This window comes from Mastigoproctus giganteus, chromosome 6, assembly GCF_048544385.1.
Source record: "Mastigoproctus giganteus isolate SK-2022 chromosome 6, ASM4854438v1, whole genome shotgun sequence".
Classification (NCBI taxonomy): Eukaryota; Metazoa; Arthropoda; class Arachnida; order Uropygi; family Thelyphonidae; genus Mastigoproctus; species Mastigoproctus giganteus.
In genome coordinates, this window is record NC_143580.1 from 84,370,842 (window position 1) to 84,395,021 (window position 24,180).

Below are 24,180 nucleotides of genomic sequence, written 5' to 3' on the forward strand. Positions count from 1 at the left end.
TTTCTAAAATTTGTGATCACCTGCTGGTCCTTAGGCTGGAGGAGAGGTATCGTATTAGGCAACAAGAAGTGAACCTAGATAAAACTGAACTCATCTTGGATTTCTTCCATCAAATTAGGAGGGTGGGCTGGAGCACTGTCCATGACCAAAAGAACCTACAATGGAAGATCCTTCTCCCTAAGGTTATTGTTAGGTTTTTAGGAGCATTAGCAACTAAGGCCATATTGCTCCGGGATATGCAGTGGTTATTCCCTGACCTTTCTGCATCCTCCGTATTTGGTGGTGATGGGCTCGAACCCCGGCCTAACTCCCTAAGGTAGTAGCAGACAGTGGGGCCAAACACTTCGGTCACCCAGTCGGAGAAAAGACTCCTGGTCACCAAAGCTTCGTGGTTGGAACACCACAAAACTCCAAGGCGGTTTTTCCTGATTTTTTAAAAACTCTGGGGTTCTCCGAATGGTATACGAGCAGTGGTTTGCAGTCCCCCGAAGCATTGGCACAAAAGAGCAATGTAGGCCAGTCTTTCGTTGGCTTATGGCCAGACAAAGTGGTCTCCTCCTTCGTGATATATGTTCTGCGTGGCATTCTCTTCCAGAAAAGGCCAGTTTTGTTGCAGTTAAACACCTGCTGCGAAAGAAAGCCTCCATCCACAATTATTTTCTAAAATTTCTCACAACATTGCTCAGCAGCATCCCTATCTGCACTGGCAGTCTCACCATACCTCACAACATTGTGTAATCTAGTCCTTTTCCTAAATCCTGTAAACCACCCCTTGGTGAAAAAAAAACTGCTTCACAGAACCAGTACTTGTACTAGAAGCCTTAGCACCAAGTTGCTCAAGCAATTGTTTGGACTTTTCACAAATAATCACCTCACTGACACTATCACCTGCCATTTGGTTTTCATTAATCCACACTAATAGAAGAGTTACCATCTTTTCCATGATATTACAACGTGAACTGCTTAACCTAGAGATTCCCTTCGCAACTTGTTCACTTTTTATTTCTTCCTTGTTTTTTAAAATATTGATTGTTGATTTAGCCATACCATATTCAGCACTTAGATCAACTACACTTTTTCCACTTTCTCGCTTAGAAATTATTTCTTTCTTAATGTCTAAGTTAATTAGCTTTCTCACTATTCTGCCGGCTCGTGGCTAAAATTATATAGCAGAATAATTAAAAAATATATTTTCATTGCTAAAGGGCAAATAAGCAGATAACTGAACCTTACAAACAATAACAAAGATGATAACTGACGCTCTAATCAAAGCGGGAAGGCTCCGACATGTCATGCGCACGTATGTGCTATGTCAGCCGATAGTATTCCTCGGCGTTCATTGTAGCATCCTGATTTTATTGATAAAAACTGTTCGTTATAGCATATCTGACTGAATATATAAGATATACTACCATATTTTGTCTTTGCAGCTAGCCATAAAATAGGCCAGTAGATATACCCAATTACAGAAACAACATAGGGAGAAAAATCTCATAACTAACACACACACACACACACACACACACACACACACACACACACACACACACACCATAAAAATAAAATAAATAAACTTTTGTGCATAGTTTAGCACACAAATTTAAATTAAATTGAACTGAATTTTTTTTTTTTTTTAATTTATATATATAAAAAAAATTTTTTTAGAAATAATATCATATCTACAGTCATAGTTACCATATTTTGAAAATGTTTCTTTCCAAAGTGAAGTGGTTTTGAATGATGCATAAATCACCTTGAAAATATTCTTTTCAGAAATATTTAATAATACAGCTTAATAATTCATTGGGAAGTGGTGGGGTGGTCATGCAAGCCAAATATATATATTTTATTTATTTTTATGAGCTGTAATTTAGTCTTAAAAGCAGAATGCAATAATAATTCAAATGCTTAATTTCCTAACATTTTGTTTAACATTTATGATTTGGTGGGCTCCTAAACAAGCTGTGCATGGGGTCCATGATCTGCTTAATCTAGTTCTGCACGTTTGTCAGTCTTAAAAGGTATAAACATCAAACACACTGTCATTGCCAGTGAAAATCTGCCTAAGTATAGAGGGCTTAGGAAGAGGTATCCAACTGGTAAATGAGGTATATTGATCATTTCTAAATTGTGGGAAGTCAAACAGCGGTATGCTGGATTGACAAGTGGTGGGGGGGGTGAGATCAGGGGCCTTCAGCAAGAAAGAATGTGTTTGAATGCTGGCACTATTTCCAATATGAATTCCACCAGGATAATTTCTTCACTGCACATTTTGCAGAAACTAGAGCAGGTTTTACAGAGATGGGATTCCATGCCATGATTATTGACTTTAAACTGATATAGTTTATCACTTGTTCATTCCATAATATTTGCCAATGTGCAAAACATTTTTAACAGATTATCAGTTTATGCTCTGCACACAGGACAAAAAAAAAAAAAAAAAAACAATGTTCAAGGAACTCTGCTGATTTGGCTGCCTTTAATTCCACCATGACCTTGTATTTGGTAATAATTCCACTATAACTTATTGGGTAGATATCGCATAGAGCCAACACAATGGAATTTTGGTGTACCTTTAAAAGTACGGAAGACTTGAATGTTTATATACCATTAAAAAATACTCCATGATGAAGATTCCAAGTAGGATGAATAAAGAAGTTGCCAGATTATTTGAACAGAAAAAGACGGCATGGAAAAGTTACAGAGCAATAAAAAGTACTGAAGCCTAAAACAGCTACAAATTGTTCTGTAATAGTGCCACAGAAAAGGTTAGGCTGGAAAAGGCAGATAAGAAATTGCTGGCAAAGAGAGCAATGAGTGGGGATAAGGAAATTCTTCAACATATATAAATGCAAAGAAGAGAAGGACAAACCAGATTGGACCTTTATGTAATGGACATGGGATAGTATTAGATACCCCAGCTGAATTTGCATATAAATTTTTTTTTTGGCTGATGCTACATAAGCTCATACTTGATTTCTTGCATCACATGCCTCTATTATTACTACTACAACTCAACAGTTACTTTGCATCGATATTTACAGAAGAAAAACCCTTTACGCAATGAGATATTAGGGAGTGAGGTTGAAAAAACTGCAATTACTGATGTTGAAATTTCACATTTATTTAATGTGAAAAACTTGGGCCTACAGGCCAGTAAGGCTCCTGGCATATACCCTATAATCTTAAGAGAGGTGTCAAGTGAATGCATTGAACCAATGAGGCTAATTATAAGAGCATCAGTGATTCAACTGGATTGGAAAAATGCCAACACATCTCTAATATATAAGGGCAGTTCTAAAAGTGAAGTGGGAAATTAGCAGCCAGTTAGTCTAGTTTCAGTAGTAGGGAAAATCATGGAGACAATGATCAAGAGTAGAATTCAGGATCATTTAGATAGTAAAGGAATTCTGAAGGATACACAGCATGGTTTTGTAAAGGGAAAATCATGTTTAACTACTCTGGTTAGCTATTTTGACAGGATCACCCAACAGCTGGGATTTAGGAAATAATTTCGACATTGTTTATTTGGATTTCAGCAAACCATTAGACTCATTCCCACATGGGTGGTTACTTTATAAGTTGGAACAGGTTGAACATCCTTACATGGATAGCTGGATGGCTTCAGGGCAAGAGGCAGAGGGTTGTGATAAATGGTTATTCCTCAGATTGAGTTAATGTAAGAAGTGGGATTACCCAAGGATCAGTATTGGGACCACTGTTGTTTTTGATTATCTTAAATGACATCTATGTAGAGATAGAGGGCATGATGTCTAAATTTGCAGATGATGTAAAGATTGGTAAAGTAGTTAATGATCACCACCAAGCAGATCTTCTTCAGAGTGACCTAGATAGACTTCAGGGATGGTCAGAAAAATGGCAGCTATGCTTTAATTCAGCAAAGTGTAAGGTATTACACCTGGGGAATAGTAACCCCAAAATAACTTATACACTTGGTGGAGTTGAACTAAAACCAGTAGTGGAGGAAAGTGACTTGGGTGTTACGATATGGTCAGACATGAAGTTCTCAAGCATTATAGACAGGTTGCAAAGGAAAACCGATGGTGTTAATTTGAATTTATACACCTGTTACACAGCAATAACACTACTATGCTACCAAGTTTGCATTATATAGATTAAGCTATACCATTACGCTTGAAAGTTAAAAGTTAATTATAATACAGGGTTATTCAAAATGAAGTCCAGGGTCATCCGTAAATGATTACATCTACCCATATACAGAGTTATCCAAAATGAAGTCCGGGGTCATCCGTAAATGATTACATCTACCCATATACAGAGTTATTCAAAATGAAGACTGAACATCGCGAGCGTGGGAATGAAACTTGAGATATTATGCATTCTTTCGAGATGGCTACAAATGACTATGACACATGCGCTTTCCCAAAAAAAAAAATCTGAAACCCCGGACTTCATTTTGAATAACCCTGTATAACAAAATTATCCAACTAATGCTGGCCTAAGTGATTTGAACTTCAGAACTACCTTTTTAACACAATCAAAAAATGAGAATTCCTCTACCACGCACTCTAACTATAACAATGGCATCAAGATTCGAACAATAAAAGGTTCCATGTATATTACGTTGTAAACTAAATAAAATAATGAGCGCAACTAGGACTATAATGCTACTTTTAGAGTAGCAATTAATATGACAATTAGGTCAAAAAAATTGTCAAATTTCTTCAAAATCTTATCAGTTTCTTGGAGCTGAAAATTCTTTGACTAGCACTTGGATATTCTCATCCTTAAATCAGCATCAAACAAGCACAACATAATTTGTGCCCGTAGGTTTTGGTTTCATGATGACCATGTTATTACATTACTTACTACATTCGAATATTTCGTACATGCTTACCACTTTCTCTAAAGCTTACTATGCAATGTAACTGTAACAGAACTCTTTTAAAAATAGAGCAGAAATAACTGAATTAAAATGTAAACATTAGTTCTTAATCCAGATTTTGTCACACACATCACTAGCAATATGAGAAAGATGAGTGCAAAAAGGGAGTGGTGGGGTCAACCTATAAGTGAAGATATGATTCAGCACAAATTTTGGGCAAAAAAATAAAATAACTTAAATGCCAGAATACAGTTATATAAGACACCTTTGACAATACATTTGTATGTAACAATATCACAATTTACACTCATGGGCCAAAAATTAGGACCACCTACCTAATAGCACATTGGGCCACCTTTTGCTATGATAACCGCTTGCACTCATTGAAGCAGACTCCACAAGACTGCAAAAATTGTACTCAGACATGCTGAACCAGCTGACCAGAAAGATATTGAGGAGCTTGGCAACAAAGTAAGGTACTGGCAAATGCTGTATTCCATTTCACAAACATGCAAAAGTGTTGATATCAGTGGAATTTGGCAGACAGAGGAGCACCTGAAATGCTTGCACAAGACCCTCAAACCAATACTGCAAACTGCTGCTGGCCTGTTTTTGTCCAACCATACAGTCTGGTTGCAGCTGTTCACTTGCTTGCCAGCAAATATGCACCTGTCCATTGGAATGGAGTTGGAACCTTAATTCTTCAAGACCATATGACTTTCCCAGTTGTCCAATGTCCAGGATTGGTGCTCACATGCCCATTGCAGGCAGGGTGTTGATGATGGTCAGTCAACACAGGCATGTAAACAGGACACCAATCCCACAGGCCTATCCGCAAGAATCCCACTGGATGATGTGCTTGGAAATGTTTCTCTGTAAGCCCTGGTTGTATTTTGCCATTAACTAAGGGTCTTCTGTTGAGCTATCTGTTGTTCAGAACAGAATGTGCCAACTGCCATTTACCTCGACTGGCAGCCAGTGGTTGTCTCCCCCGTCTCTCTCTCTCTCTCTCTCTCTCTGTTCAGACCATTCCCACCCCACTTTCACTACAGTAACCCTTGGACGTTGCCCTTTACCTTCCTAGCAGCACGAATCTTTAACCGTTCAAACTCCATCAGGCCATTAGGTCTTTCTCTATTGTAACAGCTTCTTACTAACAAACTGAGAGGCACCACCCATGCCATCATTATATGTTGCCATAGTTGGTTAGATTACTTCTAAGTGCTATGGGAAGTGTCCACTCATGGAGGCAGGGCTGATCATAATGTTTTGGTTTACAAGTGAATGTTACAAGGGCTTATAACATGTGCAAAAAGGTCATAACCACTCTGCATTAAACATCAATACTAACAGAATCTAAAAGCAAGTTATAATGAAACTATAGGAAATTGTTCTGCCTAACATGCATTGAAGGTAATCAGATTTCCCAGACCCTCATCAACATCACGCAATCACTACCTATATTTCTAGTTTACTGTTTCTTTTCCATCTTGTTTCTATGCCTAAAAAACAAGAAAAGAAGCAATAAGTAACTTTAACAGAATAATAATGATAGTTTGTTTTCCAAATACCTACCCATAGACTGAAATCCTCCAGACTTTTTGTTATTTATCTTTCGATCACTTAAGAAATTCCAAATATCTTTTTCTGTTTCATTATTATCTTGATCCTGAAAATAATAAAATTTTATATGTATCTAAAAAGAAATGTGTGCAGTTTCTCAATAAATTATAGGAAACCCCCATAATGGGTCTCCATTCAGAGGCAGACTGGATCAAAAATTCTTACCGGGGGAAAACTTGCAGCCGGCTCATACTAGTGTTTCTGGTCATATTGTTTATGGCAGAAATCACACCGGGGTTCCCCCGTTAAGTCTTATGGGCAGTCTGCCCGTCTCCATTTAAGAGTTCAGAAATAACAAACAACATCTAATGAATGCAATATTTTTGTCCATATGGAACCTAGTAATGATACAGCCTGATGGAATTTACCATCCGTTAAAATATTAGTATTAATGTCAAGTGATGCAAGAAAGCAAGCTTATATAAAGCATCACCCCTCTCAAAAAAACTTCCAACATCACTTGCCCCTCCCCTCCAATAATTTGTTCTAGTTCTTAAAATTTATTCAAACTAACCACTTCACAACAGATGGATGTTTGCTTCAACAATCAACCACCTGCTAACTGAAGGAAAACTTATCCACATTTATCCTTCGACCATCCTTCCTCAATTTGAACTTTATGCCCCCTCATATACATAGTCTGAGCAAGCTCAAACACCTTAAACTCCTCAATCAGATGACTCGCAGGTACCTAGTCTAAGTGCCGAAACTTTATGAACTGAAACCTTTCTTGGTAAGACCAGCCTTTTGTTCCCTTCACCAATCTCATTGCCCCTCTATGCATACATTTCAGCAGATATACTCCTTCCTAGAAGGAGGCCCCAGATCCATATACCATAATCAAGATGCAGCCTAACCATTGCCTTGTACAATGGGATAATTACCTCCTTATCCCTGCTAGCAAAGTTCCTGTATATCATTGGCAAAACCCCATGAGCTGTCTTGGCTACCTGCCTGCACTGCTCAGAGAACTTCATGTCTGACTGTACAATTACACGCTAGGTCTTTTTCATTTTCCAGTACCCTGAGTATAGTACCCACACAGGTGGTATGTTAACCTGGGATTATTACCATATGCATATTCCTTGTATTTATCATTAGTAGATGCATATGATGCAAGAAAGCAAGCTTATGCAGAATCAGCCAATGTCAATTCGTCAAAGTTAAACATCTGAACCTGCTGCAAGGATACTCAAGAGACCTTCGGTTTATGAAGAAGCTTTAGTCAGTTTCCACTGCAGCTAAAGAACAAAAAATTTCATGTTTCTCCACACAATAATTCCAGTAAAATACGCTATAACAACATTTATTTTTTATTTTTTATTTTTTTTTAATTTAACAGTACAGCACTTTCTCATATCTACACTTATTTCAATTCAGGCCTTACCCATTAAAATCTATTAAAGTGATGGGTTTTACTGTATTACTATTTGGCTAAATGACAAAAATAAACTAAACGAAAATAGCATGAATTAAACAACTGGTTACAAGAGCCGGACACTACACATCTTAACAAAATTGCAGATTAGATTCGGAATTGGCACAGAAAATAGTTCCTCTACAAGCTGCCTATGGAATTTGAGGTTTGCACTTGCATTCACTTTAATAGGTCTGTATGCTGGCAATGAAGCCTATTTTTGTAAAAAAAATCATATTACAAACAAGTATTAGCAAGTTGTTCTTTTTATTATCTTGTGTGTGGTGTATTATTTTGAAATTACTGCTACACAAGTGCAAGAGTAATGCATTTTTCAGTGTTAAAAAATTGCCCTTTCTCAGTCCATCGATATAATTTATCAGTCTTACTGAAGTAGCATACCTGATTAATTTCAATTATCCTCTCCACTTTTCAGCAACTTAGACATTAAATATGAAATATCTACATCAATATCATTAATAAATATTAAAAATCTGTGGCCAAAATTTCGGCTCCTAAAAAGGAGTTGAGAGAAGGCCATTTATAACTACTCTCTTGACTTGAGCCCATGCCCAAGCAATACACAACACAATAACATCCTCAAAAGCAAAGATTTCTGATCCCACAGGAGAGTAACAGTAATCAGTGACTATTGGCGGGGAAAGGGGAAATATACTGCATAAAAAGAACAGATAGAATAGGACTAGGGTACGTCTGCCAGTAGCTAAAATTGTTGATGTTGAAGAGCAGCTATCATTTTTAAAGGACACAAAAGCTGATATTGTTGTACATGTTGGTACTAATAATATTAAGAGATCTGAGAATACTTAACAAGTACAGGGCAATGCTGAAAGAGGTTGCAAGTTATGAATAAATTTGAAAGTATCTGCAATTCTATGCAGACAGAATAAGAGTGAGTACATGTGAGAGCATTGTCATTCAATTCAGCACTGGAGAGACTGTGCAAGGTTTATGGGGTACAATTTTTCACAGTGTGGTCTGTGCTTGTTAACAGGAGAGATCGGTTTTACAGAGATGGGGTACACACTTAAATAGAAGAGGTACAAGAATATCTGCTTGAGATATCAAGGCTGTGTTAGCCTCAGTGCACACAAGCAACAATGGATGCAGTGGTGATGCTGGGCAGTAGTGCATACACAGCGGCATAACAACACCAAGCATTGTTTTGCTGCTGAATACCCTTCCTGAACTCCAGTATTCAGGTCTCTCGGACTTTATGTCCAATTCTGGTCCTATTCATTTAAACCATGGAAGTGATGTTTTAAATTTTATTGTAAAAAATGCATACCATTCGCTTATTTTTTTAAGAAAAAGAGGAAACACAGGGTTCATCCTTTTGTTAATACATGCCTTCTGAAAGTTGTACTTTCATTTATATTTAGAGATTTAAGAAATGACAAGGCAAAATTTTTCAACTATTTCCGAATGAGTATAAAGCCATTCGATGAACTAACAGCAAGACTATGATGTAATCAAGGCAGAAGATGCAAACATGAGACTTGCAATACCTCTGGTAGAAATGGTGGCTGTAACATTAATGTAAGTAATGCAATAATCCTTTCAAAATTATTCTTTTATTTATTTAATATAAAGAAAAAAGATCTGCTGATTCTCCACTATCTTCAAATGATACAGTGGTGTTGCTTGGTTAGGGATTGTATGGATTATGAAATGAATGGGGCTGGAAAACTTGGTGATGGATAAACCTGATAAGGAGAGGCAGGATGATACTGATACAGGGAGGCAATGATAATGTGGATTATACAGAGAAAAATGAGGTGGATGAGGAGGTTGACTTGCTGACAATCTAATTTTTCTGACCAACTTTATTACCTCACTCTTTAATTCAGGTCAACACTGAACTTTTTTTATGGTAGGGAATTCAAAAATGCCTTGTCCTCATCAAATTCAGGAGATGGACAAGAGATAAGCAGTTTCATAAATTCTATTATTGTCTTATGTATCCTTCTGGCATTTGGTAGGTGGTTCATTGGCCAAGGGGCAAGTACTAGGGCTTCCTTCTGCTTCAGCAGCAGAAATTGTTTCCTCAGAAACAACATTTGCAATGAGAATGAGGCTTAATTGAGTTTCACTGATTCACTTGAATTGCTGCAAGAAAACTACACAGCCTAACACTACAGATAAGCATACTGCCACTCAGAACCAGCAGTTTTCTTCCAGAGGTTATGCGTAAAATTTCCCTGAATGTTTTTCCATCTACTCATATACTTCTTGCCTAAAACATAGTTTCATTAGTACATATAAAGTACATATAACTTTTATATTAAGAAGTATTTAAGTTTTACACTAAAATTTAAAACATTTAATTTTCAAAATTATTTTACAAGTGTTTTTATTATTATTATTTTGCATTTAATTTGTTATCAGCTTTAAATTACTAATATTTAAACTTGCAATAATTTTTTTTAGGCATTTTGAAGGAAGTCTTGTAGATCTACATTATTCATACAGAGCTAGACATTCGACAGTAAGCAAAATAGCCAAGGAAATTTGGAATAACTTGAAAGAGGAATGTTTTCCTATAATCACAAAAGAAGAGTGGGCTGAAACTTTTGTCTTTCGAAAAATATGCCAATTACCCAAACTGCATAGCAGCCATTGATGGGAGGCATATGATGATTGTCTGACCAAAAATGAGCAATTGCTTATATTATAATTACAAGTATTTCTATTCAATAATATCACTGGCTGTAACTGAAGCAAATTATAAACTTATTTATACTGATATTGAATCATTTGACAATATATTCTAACAGTACTATTTCTCAAAATTCAAATTTCTATAAACACCTCGAAAATAATGTTCTTACTATTCCAAGAGGTAAACCACGGGCAGGAACAGAAGGACCTGTTATGCTTTATATATTTGTTGGTAATAAAGCTGTTATTATGGGGGTTTGATGGCGCATATGCTGCTTTGGCTATAATGCACTTGGTAATGAAGCATTTGGATTAACAAAAAACGTGCTTTGAAATTATAGTGGAAAACTGATTCGCAAGAAGACAATATTTATTAGTATTATTAGTAATGGCCACATGGTGCAAGGAAGCCTATGGCTTATGCTGCACCAGCCAAAAAATAATAATAATAATAATAATAAAATAACAAAAATTACATAAAATAAAATAATAAGAATAAAAACAAATTAATAATAAGAAGAAAATTTTAAAAAAATAATAATAATAAAAATTAATAAGAGAAAAGGAAATGGGCAAAATATACATTTCCCTTCTCTCTTAGGTAATTATCTAGCTGACCTTTGAATTTCCCCAGACTGTCAGCCTCTACCATCCATGTAGATAACTTATTCCAGTAATTTATAACTCGCTGACTAAAATAAAACTTCCCGCAATCCAGCTTAACCCCCCCCCCCGTAATTATAATTGATGGCCCCTAGTTGCAGAATCATAACCGTGAAAATTTCGTCCTTATTCATTTTGCTTATGCCTCTCGGAGTCTTAAACACCTCAATCAAGTCTCCTCTAAGGTGCCTAGTTTACAAGCTGTGCAACCCACATATTCAAAGTCTTATTTCATATGGACACCCTTCTGCCAATTTCACCAGCCGAGTTACCCATCTTTGGACCCTTTCAAGAAAAACGATGTCTTCCTTTACGTGCGGTCTCCATACTCGAATGCAGTATTCCAAGTGTGGTCTAACGATACCCTTATATAATGGGATTATGTGCTTATCTCTACTAGTGATTGTTCTATAAATCAGCAATAGGACACCACGAGCCCTCCTTACAACCAATCTACAATGCTCGGAGAACTTCATATCTGACTCTATTGTAATACCCAAGTCCCTTTCCTCCACTATCGGCTTTAGTTCAACTCTGCCAAGTGTATCATTTACTCTAGGATTACTGTTCGCCAGGTGTAAAACCCTTGCATTTTTTTGAATTAATGCAGAACTGCCACTTCTGTGACCATCCCTGAAGTCTATCTATTTCATTCTGAAGAATGCTCTGTTTGGCAGTGATCATTAACTACTTTACCAATCTTTAATCATCTGTAAATTTAGACATCACTCCCTCTATCCCTTCATCAATGTCATTTTTGAAAATCAAAAACAACAATGGTACTAATATTGATCCTTGGGGAACGCCATTTCTTACATCAACCCAATCTGAGGAATAACCATTTATCACAACCCTCTGCCTCCTGCGCTGAAGCCACCCTGCTATCCATCTAAAGATTTTCCGTGTGATTCCAACCGGTTCCAGCTTATAAAGTAACCGCTCATGTGGGACTGGGTCAAAGGCTTTGCTGAAATCCAAATAAACAATGTCGAAATTATTCCTTAAATCCAGCTCACAAATGACCCTGTCAAAATAGCTAACCAGATTTGTTAAACATGATTTTCCCCTTACAAAACCATGCTGACTATCCTTCAGATTTCCATTTCTATCTAAGTGATCCTTAATTCCACCCTTGATCATAGTCTCCATGATTTTTCCTACTACTGAAGTTAGACTAACCGGCCGGTAATTTCCCACTTCACTTTTAGAAGAGCCCTTATGTATTAGAGATACACTGTCACTTTTCCAATCCAACAGAATCACTCCCAAGTCCAGTGATGCTCTCATAATTAGCCCCAATGGTTCAATGGACTCACTTGCCACCTCCCTTAAGATTATAGGGTAAATGCTATCAACCCCAGGAGCCTTACTGGCCTGTACGCTCTAAAGTTTTTTTTTTCATTAAATAAATGTGTGAAATTTCAACATCATTAATTACATTTTCTTCATCTTCACTCCCAGAATTTCTCAATGATGTGAAGGCTTTTTCTTCTGTAAATATCGATGCGAAGTAACTGTTGAGTTCATCTGCAACTTCAGCTGGGGTATTTAATACTATCCCATGTTCATTACATAAGGATCCAATCTGGTTTGTCCTCATCTTTGCATTTATATATGTGAAGAATTCCTTAACCCCCCCCCCTCTTTGCCAGCAATTTCTCATCTGCCTTTGCCCACCTAACCTTTTCAGTAGCATTATTACAGATCAGTTTGTAGCTGTTATAGCCTTTAGTACTTTTTATTGCTCTACCTTTTCCATGCCATCTTTTTCTGCTCAAGTAATTTGGCAATTCTTTTGTCTTTAGCTACTGCTACTGCTTTTTTTCTTTAGCTACTGCATTACATAAGGATCCAATCTGGTTTGTCCTTCTGTTTTTGCATTTATATATGTGAAGAATTCCTAATCCCACCCCCCCCCCTCTTTGCTAGTGATTTTTCAATCTGCCTTTGCCAGCCTAACCTTTTCAGTGGCATTATTACAGATCAATTTGTAGCTGTTATAGGCTTCAGTACCTTTTATTGCTCTAACTTTTCCATGCTGTCTTTTACTGCTCAAGTAATCTGGAAATTCATTATTCATCCAATTTGGAATCCTCCTCGTGGAGTATTTTTTAAATGGTATATAACCATTAAAGGCTTCTGTGATTAATGTTTTAAAGGTATACCATAATTCAATTGTATTCGCTCCTTGTGAGATATCTACCCAGTTAATAGAGGCCATGTAACACCTTAAGGCTTCATGATTTCCTTTCCTGAAATTATAACCCATTCCTTTGCCTTTAACTACTGCTACCTCTCTCTTCATCGTCATTCTTAAAACTCCATGATCACTTCCTGCTACTGCCAGCCCTATTAAGTCATTTGGTTCACGGTTGATGATGAGATCTAGAGTATTCTTCTCCCTAGTACTTTCCCTGACATGTTGATACAAATAACAATCATTTAGTTGATTTAAAATTTTTGTCCCTCATGTGCAGTTTCCTTCACATTTGCTCCAATCAATTAGAGGCGAATTGAAATCACCCATAATAAGACATTCACACTTACTTGCCCATTCCATTTGCATGTAGAGGGTCTCATCATAATCTTCATGATCACCTAGCCTGTAGATTACTCCAACTCTCATTATACCTTTGCTTCCATCTCACACCATAAAGATTCTACACTAGCATACAAAACGTCTGAATTTAATTATCGTTCAAGTTGCAATCGTAAGTATGTTGAGTATATTTGGAATTCTCACAAATAAATGGAGAATGTTTCACAGACCACTTAATCTATAGTTTGTAATAGAAATCTTAAAATAATTTTATGCACTTAGTAATTATGTTCATAGTTGGGATGGATATCAGTTTAAAGACACATTGAACGTAGAAAGATTAGAAGATTGGAGCAGTACGGCATTAAGTGCAAGTTACTACAATGAATAAAAGGGTGGTTGAGTGGGAGAAGACAGAGTGGTAATCAATGGGCACTGCTGTTCATGGACTAATGTTATTAATGGAGTACCCCAGGGTTCAGTGTTAGGACCATTGTTGTTTTCTGTATTTATTAATGATATTGATGATGGTATATCAGGCTCAAAGTCTATGTTTGCAGATGATACGAAGGTTGGCAGGATATTGTTAATGACACTAATGACAGTAAACTACTGCAACAAACTCTAGAAACGTTGAGCAGATGGACTGAGAGGTGGCAACTGAAATTTAACATAGAAAAATGTAAAGTACTGTGTACGGGTAGCACCAACCCCAGAGTAACGTACAAACTGTGTGGTACTACACTCAGGGTAGTAAAGGAAAAAAAAGGTTATTTGTTTGTTTGGGAATTTTTTAGGTGCATGGGAATCTATGCCCATGGTGCGCCATACATATGATAGTATGTATGCTATTTTTTTTACGGAACGAGACTCAGAAAACTGGTTTTTGAATAGCTAAAGGACATAGTACACATTGTCTGTGTACTACCTCCTTTAGCTAGTCAAAAACCAGTTTTCTGAGTCTCGTTCCATAAAAAAAATAGCATACATACTATCATATCACTTTGAGAAAGGTAAAAATCTTTGAGACGTTTGTTTTATTGCCCAAAAGTAAAGTAAGCATTAGTGGATTTTCTGTTGTGGCTGAAGAGAAAGAAAAGGACCTGAGCGTAATTGTACAGTGAGATATGCAGTTTTTTTATCAGTGCAGACAGGCTGCAAGAGTAGCTCATGGTGTCTTGTCAATGATATACAGAAATTTTGCTAGCATGGAGAAGGAGGTGATTATACCCTAGTAATGGCAATGATCAAGCACACCTTGAGTACAGCATACAGCTCTGGAGGCCTCATTTTAGGAAAGCAGCTGGAACAAGTACAGAAGGGCAACGAGATTGGCGAGGGGAACAAAGGGTTGCTCTTACCAAGAGCAAGGCTTAAGTTAAGCAAATTGCAGCATCTGAAGACTAGGCATCTGCGAGATACTCAAATTGAGGTGGATAAGGTCTTGAATGGTTTGAGCAAGCTCAATGCTGATGGGATTTTTTCTCTTGCTAAGATTACTCACCTGAGGCGATATAAATTCAAATTGAGGAATGACAATCATAAAATAGATGTGCAGAAATAGGCCTTTAGCCAGCAGGTGGTTGAGAGTTGGAACAAACTTCCATCTGTCATAGTGGAGGTCGAAAACTTAAATACCATATTTCCCCATGTATAAGACGCACCTTAATTTTGGGGCCCGAAATTTGAAAAAAAATGTATTACAAAGTTATTGAACTCAGGTTTTATTCATCATAAAATTCATACAACTCCTCATCACTGTCAAAACTTCCATCCATTAGCTTGTCCTCATGTGTCTGATGACGAATCACTGTCTTCATATATTGCCTTGTCCTCAGCATCTATGGCATTTGAAATGCCATACTTCTTAAATGACTTGACAACGATCTCAATCTTGATATTATCCCAGGATCTTTTCACCCAGGTACAAACTTCTCCTATAGTTGGTTTCTTCACTCTTCCTGCTGGTGTAAAATTGTCCCCAGAAGACTTCATTCATTCGTTCCATTCGTCTCATGGCAGATTTGATGGGTTTGTTAATGCTCACATCAAGTGGTTGGAGCTGGGATGTCAAGGTATGACGGCAAGTTTTGTTTTTTGCTCTGCAGCAATCTTCTTTGTGTTTTTTGTTATGTGTGCCCTGAACTGATCAAGCACCAATAGGGCAAGTTTGTGTAAGAGCCCACCTGGTCTCCTGCTCCAAACTTTCTCAAACCAGATCTTCATCCCATCATGATCCATCCAACCATTGTCATGAACATGGACAATCACTCCTCGAGGAATGTCTTCTTTTGGCATTCTTTTGCGTTTTAAAATCACCATAGGAGGCAGCTTGGTTCCGTTGGCACAACAAGCTAGAACAACTATATAATGGCTCTTTTCATGTCCACTTGTCTTCACAGTTATATTTCACCCCCTTCTATCAACAGTTCTGTTACTTGGGACATCAAATTGAAGGGGGAATTCGTCCATATTTGCAATCTGTCCCAACTCAAACTGATGTGCCTTCCGACATTGAATGACAAAACAATGAAATTCAAGGACCTTCTGCTCATAGCTTTCAGGCATCTTTTGGGCATGTCTGGTGCGTGTACGCATGCTTAGTCCATTCCATTTCATGAACCTGAAGCACCAATTGTGTTCTCCTTTGAAATCAGTAACTTTTTTTTCATCAGCAATTCTTTGTGGACACAGGAATTCCAATTGCCCTTTGCTCTTCAATCCATATCTTCAATTCCCTCTCTAAATCAAGCCATTTTGCTGACTTGCCTCTCATGGCCTTCTTCTTCCGTGGCATTTTCAGTAGGGCTTCTCCTTCCAGCTTCTCCTTCTCCTTTCAGTAGGGCTTCTCCTTCCTTCTCCTTCTCCTTACTTGAAGAAGGACCAAATTTACGTTCAGCAGCATGATTTCCATTCACTTTTGCAAAACTGGATCACTTTAACTTGAATTCAGCACTGTACGAAAATCTTTTCTGAGGCATTTCTGGGCAGAACGTGGCAAAACGTAACCTAATATACCGGTAACAAGTGCGAAACAATGAGTGCAAAGACAACAAACGCGAAAAAGCAGGAAATGCAAGTAAAAAAAATCTACAACCACTGTATAAGACGCACCCAGTTTTTAGACCCCAACTTTTTCGAAAAAGGGTGCGTCTTATACATGGGGAAATACGGTAAGTTCATGACAGAATTAGACAAGCATTTGGAGCGAATGGATGAGTGAAATGGAAAGGGGGTTTTTTTGGCTTATGCTGTATAAGCTTGCTTTCTTGCATCATATGCCTCTACTAATGCTAAGTACAAATTTGTCTGCAATCAGGTCACTAAGTTAGTTAGACAAACTAAGATAGATAAGCAGTGCTTAGTTAAGAATGCAAAGAAAAGTAGCAAAGAATTCTTTCCTTATGTTACCATTAGATGGAATGGGATGAAAAACGTTGTCCAGCTACACGGAAATGGTACAACTGTTGATGAAACTGTGCAGGCTGATGACAAACTAAATAAACATTCTTTTTTTTTTTTTTTTTTATGAAAACCCCAAACACGAGAGGTATTAGAACCTATAGTACTTAGTACCGTGCAAGGCTTGAACGTTCAGAAGATGAAAGACATTTGTTGATATTAGATTAAACTTCTGTAGATTCAAATTTTTAGGAAATATATATGAAGGAAGGTTATTCCAGAAAATGGCATATGAATGAATCAACAAGGAATATGAAAAGTTGATTCTATGAGTTCGAAGTTAAACAGTAAATGTATGCTGTCTGGTGGCAGCACATGTTCGGACTGTTTTGAAAGAGAGAGTGGGAATTATAGAAGCCAATTCAGAAGAACAGTGCCCATGAAAGTTTCTGTAGAAAAGGCATACAGCAGAAAGAGCACGTCTATGAGACAGCGAGTGCAGATACTCTGTTTGAGATGAGTCAATAATTAATCTAACTGCCCTCTTCTGAATGGACTCTAGAAGTCTGAGAGAGGTTTTGGAGCACCGCCCCAGATGTGGGAACAATATTCCATGGTAGGGCGAGTTTCAATTTGTACAGCGTGAACAGCATGAACTGCTTGGAGGAAAAGTAACGTCGAGAGCAAAGGAGAAAACCAAGTTTTTTAGATGCAGAAGAAGCAATATTTGTAATGTGCTTGTGCCAAGAGAGATCACAAGTCATGGTAATTCCCAAAAGAGATATCATCTTGCCTAGAAATCGAAGTGTCACCAAACATAAGCATAGGAGCAGAAGAATCCTTTTTGAGAGATATAAGACAAGACTGAGTTTTAGAAGGATTGAAATCAACTAAGTGGTCTTTGCCCCACTGGAGATCAACATTTAAGGAATTGGTAGTGGATATTCGAGAAGTTGCAGCTGATTGAGCATGACAAGGTTTCTCAAACTGGAAGGTAGAATGCAATGGGCTATCATCACCAAAAGTATGGATAGAATTTGCGGTCAATGAAAGAAGGTCAATAATATACAAGAGGAAAAGAATGAGGGAAAGAACTGAATCTTGGGAGACACCAGCATTAGTGGAGAAGCTAGAAGACAGAACCATCTACCATCACTCTCAGTGAGGGATCAGAGAAAAAACTGCATAACCAATTACAAAAAACAGTTGTCAAACATAATAAATGAGTGAAATAAGCCAGAATATCACCAGTGGATCGACACTGATGGAATCCATACTGACGATCACTGATCAGACGGAAGGTTTCTAGGTAGTTTAAGAGTTGGCGGTTCATTGATTTCTCTCCATTATTTTAGAAAGAGTAAAAGTAATTGCAATGGGAAGATAATTTGATGGGGGAAATTTTCACCCTTTTTTGGAACTGGCTGGATATGAGAAAATTTCCAAGTAGAAGGAAAAACAACCTTTGGAATAAGAAAGTGAACAAAATGTGGCAAAGAACAAGACAGGTTTTGAGAACAAGTGGAGAATTAATATCAGGACCTGGAGCTTTCTTAGAATAAAGATTTGTAAAAATCCTTGTGATATCCTTTTCACAGAAGACCACAGGAGGCATTGAACAGAGCGTGTTGGTAATGGGAGATGACTTACCAAGGTCATTAATACACGAGTTGGAAGAAAAATGGGATGCTATCAGGTCAGCTTTATCCTTGGCTGAAGTGACAACAGAACCATCTGGTTTGGACAGAGGTGGGAGCAGAGATGGGCAAAAGTTGCGGCCACTAGCTTTGGCAAGAGACCAGAATGATCGGCTACCATTAGGACAAGAAGCAACTTTTCTACTCTTAGCCTGTTCAAAATCTAGTTTGGACTGGTTAATAACTGCTTTACAATTGTTGCGAGCTTTGGTGTAGGCAGAAAATGAAACTGAAGAATTAGAAACAAGCCAATTACGATATGCAACATTCTTCTCCTGAACAGCCTTAGCACATTTATTGGAAAACCAAGGTTTAATGAAGGACGAGATTTTAAAGTGGAGTGTGGGATGAAGAATTCCATTTCTGCAAGAATAATTTCACTGACCCGATCCAAGCAAACGTTGACATCAGAAGTTTTGAAACAGTATTCCAACTAAGGAAAATAAGAACAGAAATCTCGCAGGTCATCCCATTTTGCATTCTTGTAATATCAAACAACAAATACCCCCAGGGGCTCACATCTGGTGAGTATGGGCTTGGCACACCCAGGGTCCTGAGCTGGATATGATCATTTTCTCTTTCTTGGTGATTCCTTTCGACTTCTCTCTCTCTCTCTGGGTAACTCGGGAATTTTTTTTTGGCGGGTGCAGCATAAGCCTCAGGCTTCCTTGCACCATATGGCTAATAATAATAATAACACAAGATTGGAAATAGCCATGAAATAAAGGCTCCATTGGAGAAGAGAATCACCAAGTTGTGATCTGAGTTGCCTAAAGGACCACTCACTTCGACCATGTACTTAGAAGGGTTGTATGTGAGAAAAAAAGATCAAGCATGTTGGCTATATGGTTAGGATTGTCTGGTATTCTGATAGGTAAATGAACAATCTGTGCAAGGTCATTAGTAATTGCAAAAGCTTCCACATCTCGACCAGCTTGGTCTGTGTGACTAGAAAACAGAAGCCAGCTGGAGTTGTGAACGTTAAAATCACTAAGGAAACTTACCTCACTGTTAGGAAAGTTGGACCGCAGAAAGTCAAGTTACAAAGAGAGGAAGTTAGAACTCCAAGTGATTAGTGGAGTTGAGAAAACAGTAGAAACAGACAAATTTGACAGTATAATGTAGAGCGATTTTAAGCTGGAGATAGTAGTAGTGGCATGTGTTGCAAGAAAGCAAGTGTATCAGCTTATGCAGCATCAGCCAAAACAAAAAAAAAAAAAAATTCACAAAAACATTCCCTCTAAATGTTTGTCCAGTTCCTCCTTAAATTTATTTAACCTATGAACTTCCACAACAACAGATGGAAGTTCGTTCCAGCAATTAACCACTCAATGGCTAAAGGCAAATTTCCACACATCTATTCTACATCTGTCTTTTCTTAATTTGAATTTATGTCCCCTTAGGTTCGTAATCTGAACAAGTGGAAGAATCCCATCAGAATTCAGCGTGCACAATCCATTCAAGGCCTTATACACCTCAATCAGATCACCATGCAGGTCCTAGTCTCCAGCCAATGCGATTTGCACAACTTAGGCCTCTCTTGGTAAGAGGATCCCTTCATTCCCCTCACCAAACTTGCTGCCCTTCTCTGTATATGCTCAAGGAAATCTACATCCTTCCTAAAATTGCCTCCAGACCTGTACACAGTACTCAAGGCATGGCCTGACCATTGCCTTATACAGAGGGACAATCACCTCCTTTTCCCTGCTAGCAAAATTCCTATATATCATTGACAAAACCCAATGACCTGCCCTGGCAGCCTGTCTGCATTGCTCTGAAAACTTCATATCTGACTGCACAATTACTCCCAGATCTTTTTCATTTTCTACCACCTTAAGTGTAGTACCACACAGTTGGTAAGTTTCTCTGGGGTTACTTCTACGCATATGTAGTACTTCGCATTTGTCAAGGTTAAACTTCAGTTTCCACTTCTCACCCCATCTTCCCAAATTTTCAACATCCTGTTGCAGTAGCACACTGCCATTACTATCATTAACAACCCTGCCAACCTTTGTATCATCTGCAAACTTCGACACTAAGCATACTTCATCCGCAAACTTCATCAACATCATTGATAAATATACACAACTGTGGACCCAACACCAAATCCTGTGGAACTCCACTAATAACACATTAGTGCACTAAGAGCAGCACCCATTGATTATCACCCTCTGTCTTCTGCCACTCAACCATCCTTTTATCCATTGTAGCAATTTACCCTTAATACCATTCGGCTCAAATTTGTACAATAGTCTTCCATGTGCAACAGTCTCAAAAGCTTTCATGAAATCCAAGTATATGATATCAAAAGTATTTTTTGCATCCAGTTCCTTTGTAACCACATCATAATAACCAATCAAATTTGTCAGACGAGACTTTTCCTTACCAAACCCATGCTGCGTCTGAATTAATTTTGCAGTCTTGTTTAGATGATCATGCAATGCATCTTTAACCAGCAACTCCATTATTTTATCCGGAACAGAAATTAAACTAGCTGGTCTGTAATTCCTCATGTCACCCTTCGATCCCCATTGTCAATTGGGAATACATTTGCACATCTCCAGTACGTGGGGACTTCCTCTGAGTCCAAGAATGCTCTCATAATTATGGCTAAGGGTTTGCTTACTTCCTTTGCCGCCTCCTTTAATATAACTGAATAGATCCCATCCACTCCAGGTGCCTTTCTTATGTTTAACTTCAACAATTTCTCCTCCAATTTGCTCTCAGTTATTACAAAATCATTAAGCACCCTGCTACAATTTGATAACCTTGTGGCATTTTCAAACCTTAATAACTCCTCATGTGTGAATGTAGATGCAATATACTCATTCAGTTTGTTTGCTACCTGAGCAGGATCAACAACAGTCGAACCATCGATATCAAGTGGACCAATCAGATTCATCCCCCTCCTTTTAGAGTTTATATAAGTAAAGAAATCCTTGCTGTTTTTCTTATCATCCTTTGCCAAAGATTTCTCGTAATCTGCCTTCGACTGCCTAACCTCCTTTGTGACTTGATTACAGACTAGCTTATATCTGCCATAGGCTTTGTGTTACCAGATGATTGAAAAGAGGAGATTCCAAATTACCAGGTCTCTGGCAAGGAATATGCACAAGTACCACCTTTGAGAAGAAAGGAATCATACAGCAAATAATTTGGATAAATGAGATGAGGAGTGGTTGAAACAACCGATAACTGAGATTCTGGCAGAAAAAATACATGGGATTTGGCAGACTGTAAGTGGAAATTGTTGAGATTAGAACTGAGACCACGTACATTTATGAAATGAACTAGGAAGTGTTTGGGAGTTTTAGATCTTTACACAGATAAGCTTGTTCTATTAGTTTCACAATTCATGGTTTATTCAATAGTAAGAAAAAGTGGGGGGAGGGCATGGTGTATGAAGTAATGAAATTTTTGGATATGGTATACACATGATAAGAATATACTCAGATCCTTGACATAACATTGCCTTGACAATGCCCCCCCACATACACACTACTCTGACTCCCTCCAGTCACTATCTGGCAGAGTAGAGATAGCAAGATTATACACTAGCTGATCTTGAAGCCTCCTAGAGAGTTACCAATAGGTTCAGTCCGGTGTACTAACTAGCAGCAGGCCTGCAAACACCATTTTAGAGCTGTACCCTTGAAATGTAAGGAAGATTGGTATGTCCATCATAACCTTAAAAGACATCAGTCATACTGCATGATGGAAGAGATGGGAAAGGTTTGGCCGGAAGTTAGCTCTGGAGACTACACATGGGTTCCACCACATCAAGCCTCCAATAAGCAAAATGGTGGTATTGCACCAGCTGAGAGTCATCTACCACCTAGCGAAAATGTGTGAAGAAGTTTTTCGGAATAGGAACAACAGAAGTATGCCAAGTTATAAATGGTAGCTAAATGATTTTGTTATAACTGAAAAGGAAGTGAAGGAAACTGCTGAAGCTAAAAGTCAATAATGCACCTGGAGAGGTGGGAATTATACAGTTATATTAAAAGCAGCAGCAGCAGCAAAAGAAGTACACACACCCTTGACAATAATTAGCATTTAGCATTAGTAGAGGCATTTGATGCAAGAAAGCAAGCTTATGCAGCATCAGCCAAAAAAAAAAAAAAAACCACTTCCACTTCACCCCTCTGTTTGTTCAAAATACCTGTCCAGCTGAGCCTTAAACTTATTTAGGCTATCAACTTCCACGACAAGGGATGGAAGTCTGTTCCACCAACCAACCACTCGCTGGCTAAAGGCAAATTTCCGCACGTCTATCCTACATCTGTCTTTCCTCAATTTGAATTTATGCCCTCTCAGGTGATTATTCTGAGCGAGAGGAAGAATCCCATCAGCATTGAGCATGCTCAAACCATTCAATGCTTTATACACCTCTATCAGATCACCTCGCTGGTGCCTAGTCTCCAGACACTGTAATTTGCAAAACTTAAGCCTTTCTTCGTAAGAGCACCCCTTTGTTCCATTCACTAATCTTGTTGCCCTTCTCTGTACTTGTTCCAGCAGCTCTACATCCTTCTTGAAATGAGGCCTCCAGACCTGTATACAGTACTCTAGGTGTGGTCTGACCATTGCCTTATACAAGGGAATAATCACCTCCTTATCACTGCTAGAAAAATTCCTATATACCATTGACAATACACGATGAGCTACTGTTGCAGCCCGTGTGCACTGCTCAGAGAACTTCATATCTGCCTGCACAACCACCCCCAGGTCCCTTTCATTCTCCAACACTGTCAGTGTAGTACCACAGAGTTGATACGTTGCTCTGGGGTTGCTGTTTCCCATGTGTAGTACTTTACATTTGTCAATGCTAAACTTCATTTGCCACCTCTCAGCCCATCTGCTCAACCTTTCCAGATCCTGTTGCAGCAGCATAGTGTCAGTAGTGTCCTTGACAACCCTGCCTACCTTTGTATCGTCTGCAAACTTCGACATTAAGCTTGATATACCATCATCAATATCATTTATGAATACAGAAAACAATAATGGACCCAACACTGAGCCCTGAGGGACTCCACTAATAACATTAGTCCACGATGAGCAGTGTCCATTGATTACCACTCTGTCTTCTCCCCCTCAGCCACCCCTTTATCCACAGCAGCAATTTGCCTCCAATGTCACACTGCTCCAATTTGTGCAGCAGTCTTCCATGTGCAACAGTATCAAAAGCCTTTCTAAGATCCAAGTATATAATATCAAAGTTATTCCCTGCATCCAGTTCTTTTGTGACTGCATCATAGTATCCAATCAAATTGGTCAGGCAAGACTTCCC

The 24,180-nt window shown here is 38.2% G+C and overlaps 1 protein-coding gene across 1 annotated transcript in view; it reads right to left on the reverse strand.

Annotated features, from left to right (window-relative positions):
- LOC150084448 (ATP-dependent RNA helicase DDX54) overlaps positions 1-24,180 on the reverse strand; it is a 366,530-nt gene that overhangs the window by 337,453 nt on the left and 4,897 nt on the right. Inside the window, exon 2 of the mRNA XM_090376237.1 lies at positions 6,443-6,536. Coding sequence (XP_090232363.1) covers positions 6,443-6,536 — 94 coding nt within the window. The remainder of the gene's footprint in view (positions 1-6,442; positions 6,537-24,180) is intronic.